At 44.9% G+C, this 5,377-nt stretch overlaps 1 protein-coding gene across 1 annotated transcript in view; it reads right to left on the reverse strand.

The window, feature by feature from the left end:
• Positions 1–5,377, reverse strand: part of SWAP70 (switching B cell complex subunit SWAP70) — an 84,884-nt gene that overhangs the window by 7,732 nt on the left and 71,775 nt on the right. The window contains exons 8-9 of the mRNA XM_019656256.1: positions 2,484–2,591; positions 848–1,014 (exon numbers count right to left, since the gene is read on the reverse strand). Of these exons, the coding sequence (XP_019511801.1) occupies positions 848–1,014; positions 2,484–2,591 (275 nt within the window). The remainder of the gene's footprint in view (positions 1–847; positions 1,015–2,483; positions 2,592–5,377) is intronic.

Raw genomic sequence — 5,377 nt, forward strand, 5'->3', positions numbered from 1 at the left:
ACTCAAAGCAGCCCAGCTCCAGGTTGAGCTGTTGTTCAGCATCTTAGCTGTAGAGGGCAGTGTCACTGGCCCTCATATGTGGGATCCAAACGGGGGCCCTATGGCGTCCCAAGCCAGCTCTTAACCATCGTGCCACTCGGCCGGCCCTGGGGTAAATATTTTTAGTGTTGCATTCCTGACAACACATCTTGAAGAAAGTAAATGGGGGAGCAAGTTAGAAACTGGACGAGGATAGCCCAAATTTCCTTTTGGGGGTCTTCATTCTACTTTGCCCTCCCTGCTGCTACAAAGGCCAAAAATTTAGTTTCCATCCAGAACATGACTATCATAAACAGTAAACTGAGTTTAAAAGGTATAAGGGGCGGGGGGTGGGGTGTAAGTTTTAAGAACTTCTAAAACTAAGATTTCAAATAATAAGTATTTAAGGAACGTCACCAATCCTGAATAACCCAATGGAAACTGCTTATTTCCTCTTTATCCCCCCAAAGTGGCTGCAACTCTAGCCTAAAGCAGGCCCTTATCCCCAGGCCTAGGGTCCTCTCTGGTCTTAAACATGTTGAAAAAGCCAGGTTCTCACCAGAGCTGATCCTGGGTCCATGGACACTCTAGAATACGATGAAGGGCACCCAAGCAAACATACCCAGAGGACAACTCTAAAATAGATATAAGAAGCAAGGCTCCTCCAGGGCCCCAGATTGAGAATACACGACGCAGCCAGCCAAGCCTCCAGGATCTCCCTGATCTGGCAGAGACACTCCCCTTTTCCTCCAGAGTGTCAGTCATTCCTAGAAACTGCACGAGCCCAGGCGAAGTCCATAAAGGCACAGAGTACAAACTGGTCTGGCACCTGGCTTGAAGCTTCCGCACTGTCTCTTCATCCTGCCGGGCCTGCCGCTCGTCCTCAAGCGCCTCCTGCAGCTTCAGGTACATGTCTTCCAGCTCCCGTACTCGCTGCAAGTACTGTTCCAGCTCAGAGGACTTTTGGGCAACCTGCTCCTCCATCTGCTGTCTGATCTGATGGTATAAAAGGCTCATGGTTAAGCGCAGACTGATGTCACCCTCAGGGAAGGCCTCCCTCTCCACCACCATCCTGAGAGGTCGCCATCACCCACAGGGGGGCAGACTGTCCCTCAGACCTTGAACGGAAGATGGAGGAAGTGAGAGCACCACACCCAAGACGACATCCAAAGAGTCCAGGGACAAACTACAGGCCCAGTGCCAGTTTCCTGCCCTGGTATATCTCCATCCCTTCCACTCCACACTTTAAGACTCAAGGCAAGAAAAAAAATATATGTTTCCCTGTATAATTTCTCTCTAAATTCTTTTCTGTCTTAAAGGCACAAGTTCGTTACCAACAGAGCCTTCTGTAAAAGGAATGGCCCCTGTCCCAGTCAGAACCATGCAAGGGAAAAGAAAACCCTGACCTGCAGCGACCCACCTGCCGAGCACCTCTCCGTTCTCCCTCCCTAGGGCACCACCTCAAGCAGTGAAGTTAGTGTCCTAACAAGTTGATGGTTTCTCCCTTCTGGACTAAAGAGTCTGAATCTCTGCCTTCAAAATCATAAGACAGGGACATCCTAAATGTAACAGCACACATATGAGCATATGTGCCTGCAGCTTATAAAATATTTTCAACAGCATTAGCTCACTTCATCCTCATAACGGTTGTGAGAGGTCATATGCTAATCCCCTTAAAGAAGAGGAAACTAAAAATCAGTAAGAAGGAGCAGGGTGTGGCACTCTTACATCACGTCTGTCTTCCTCTATGTGCTTTTCTCTCACAACACAAACATGTCCATTTCAACTCTAAGCAACAGAAAGTTGCTGAAGGTGATGTGATGAGCATGTGTTTAATAGGCCCCAGAGCTCGGCACTCTCCCACACATTACAGCTCCACGGGAGAAAACCGGTGCTCCAGTAACCAGCTAACTATGTGAACCTTAGGTCTCTTGGGGATGAATCAGAGCTGCCCAGAGCAGCAGACCAGAATTCATACGTTCTCATGATTTCAGAACCCCCCACTTTGCTCATTACAGAGGAGAAATGTCATGGAACCTATGCTTACTTTTTCCATAGCTATTTATTTTCCAAGCCAGGATTCTCTGAGAAGGAAAAGGGATGCTATTAATAATTACACCAGGACAGCAGGGACTGTCCCAGGCAAACCAGGACATACAATCACCCAAAACACAGTATGTATCACCCCGTTCCATAAATTTCTACTGCAGGGTCTTGAAAGCAAGGTTTATGTCTTTTACTTTTACATCCTTGGCATGGTGCCAAGCACATAGAAGGTGCTCAATAAACCAACAATGGATGAATGAATGAACACATCACTTCCCCTAATAGCCTACTGCCAAGTCTGTGGCACAGCCAGGCTCACAAGATGGCCTCACTCCTGTCCCCAACACCTTCACCCCTCCCCTGGCCAGGCTGGCTCTGTGAGCTAATGCAGCCTCATTCCCCAGCCGTGTGGTACTCACAAGCTTCTCTCGCTCCAACTCTGTGCTGAACCTGGCCTGTAGTTCCACCTGAGTCTGAAGTCGTTTCTTTTCTTCTTCTGCTGCCCGAGATGCTGCTTCTTCCAGTTTCTACCCAATCAAAAACCCATCCACAGAAAAGCAGAAAATGTTACAGTGGAGACAGAAATGGTCACCCTTAAACATATAAGAGAATTCAAACATTCTTAATGTTCAATAAATACAGAATAAAATCTTTTAGATCTGCTGGGATGCCATTCCAACAAATTTCCCAGTCAACACACAAAAGAAATTAGGTAAATGAATGACTACTGATAAGTCTGAACATTTTGCAATCGAGTCATTGAGTTAAATTCACTTGCAAATGCATTCATGAGGTTCGAGATCTATTTCTCGAGTTCTTCCTGTACAGTATTGTCATCTCACACATTATTTCCTAAAAATTTTACCAGAGCTCGATTTCCTGGAGGGTGACATGAGGCACTCCATGGACCCTCTCCCCAGTGAAATAACAATTAAAAACAAACAAACAAACAAAGACATTTAAAGTCTCTGGGAGTTGTCTTAAGGGCAAACAGCAAAAGGAGAACATTTATCCAAGAAAATCAGCTAAATCGCAGTAATAACAGTGAGAGTCTATGGCATCCGACCCACAGTGCAGTCCCCCTCTTTCCCCACAATGTCAACGAGAAGGAAGCGCTACCTGACAGCAATGGAACTAAGAACACAGGGCTGCCTCTCTCCTCAGCTCATAATTCATGGCTGCGGTGCCTCCCCCGGAGGGGCAGGCCACCGTATTTCTCATCTTCCCCAGTTCCATGCTGCAGAAACCCTTTCCCAGGCAAGAGTGGCTGAGAGGCCTGGGGCTCTCTTCCTCCACCCGCCCCCACTCATAGGGTGCAAGTTCTACTTCAGTTATGACAGGCTGAGAACACTGGGCACAATCTCCTCTGCCCCAGCTCACTTGCAGGGCAGAGGTTCCACATAGGAGCAGCAAACGGAGACCAGAGGCTACGCCCTCCACCCAGTGACAGGTTCATAAAGCAGGGGTGTCACTCCAAGAGACGCAGACCACTGTCTCTGCCCCCAGCTCCAGAGCACTGGCATCGAGGTTTGCCCAGGGAGACAGGCAGGCTCTGAAGCTCTCCCCAAAGGAACTGACTTTATTTAAAACACAGTATGAGGAGCTCAAGCCTAAAGACACTCTTGCAAACAATGGCGATTTTGGTGGTAAAGAATAAGAGGAGGCTCGCAGCTCCATGAGACCAGCAAGCTAAACCACAGGCCAGCTAGAAGTTTGACAGAGAGAACCTGGGTAAGACAGCAAAGAACAGCCCTCACTGCATACAAACAAGTCTTAAAGACTACCTGTGGGCCTGAATTTAAATACTATCAGACTGTGGGATATTGTAGGCCCCAGGGCATTGCTGAAAACAACGGAGCAACCACTGGAGATCAGTGAGCTCTAACAGAGAGGGCTGTGACATCGACAGGGACAAAGTAACAGAGACTTTCAGAGACAGCCCTACTAATATCAGGTCATGCCAGGGCACCATGTGCGTGCCCAAGGCTGTTCCTCTGAGGAGCATAGAGGCTTCATACAGTGAAGAAAACAGACCTCACGGAAATAGTCCAGCCGCTGGTCCAGCCAAATCACTAAACAAATAAACCAGCAAACAACAAGCCCTTGGAGGAGGGGAGGGAGCTGTATTCAAAGTGTTACAATATATTATCTAAAACGTCCAGTTTTCAACAAAAAAATTATGAAAATCTCTCTCAGCAAAGAAAGAGGAAAGTGTGACTCATACCCAGGAAAAAGTAAGCAATAGAAACTACCTTTGAAGGGGCCCAGAGAGTGGACTTAGCTAAGACTTCACCGAAGTTATATGTTCACAGAACTAAAGAAAAGTATGCTTAAGGAGGTAATAAAAGGTATGATGATATCCCATCAAATAGAGAATACCAATAAAAAGATAGAAATTATAAAAAGAACCAAATGGAAATTCTTTAGCTGAAAAGTACTATAACTGAAATGAAAAATTCACTAGAGGTTCTCACCCGTATATTTGGACGACAAGAAGAATCAATCAAAGATAGATTGATAGAAATTATGCAAGCAGAAGAACAGAGAGAAAAAGGAATGAAGAAAAGTGAACAGAGCCTCAGAGAAATGTGGGACTCCATTAAGTGCACCAACATTCACATAATGAGAGTATCATAAGGAGAAGGAATAAAGGAGTAAAACAAAAATAATTGAAGAAATAATGGCTGAAAATGTTCCCGATTTGATGTAAAACATTAATCTACACATCCAAGAAGTTCAACTAACTCTAGAATTAACACAAAGACATCCAAAACCACACACATCATAGTCAAACTGTGGAAAGACAAGACGAAAAAAAACTTGAAAGCAACAAGAGAAAAATGATTCACCACACACAAGTAAATTCCAGTAAGATTGACAGCTGATGTCTCATCAGAAACATGTGACTAGTTCTGGTCAAAACATTGTAAACAGAAATGAAGTGAGACATTTCGGGGCTGGAGTACTTAATTGCCAAACCCTAGAACACTTTTAACTCTGGTACAGTGAATAGCAAGATTTGAGATTCTGGCTGTTCCACCAGCCTGGATTTCATAAATATATACATATATTCTCTGATCCAGCAAGCCCACTTCTGAGAATTTATTCTACAGATACATTAGAACATGGAACACACATGAAAAATAATTCCCTGCAGCATTTTCTATTAAAACAACCCAAATGTTCATCAACCAAGGACTGGTTAAATAAGTAATGATACAGTCATTTAATAGAATATTATGTAGCTATAAACAAGAATGAAAAAGCTCTTTACACTGACATGCAAAGATCTCAAATATATAGAGGGTGCCCC

Source organism: Hipposideros armiger, unplaced genomic scaffold, assembly GCF_001890085.2.
Source record: "Hipposideros armiger isolate ML-2016 unplaced genomic scaffold, ASM189008v1 scaffold_256, whole genome shotgun sequence".
NCBI classification, from domain to species: domain Eukaryota; kingdom Metazoa; phylum Chordata; class Mammalia; order Chiroptera; family Hipposideridae; genus Hipposideros; species Hipposideros armiger.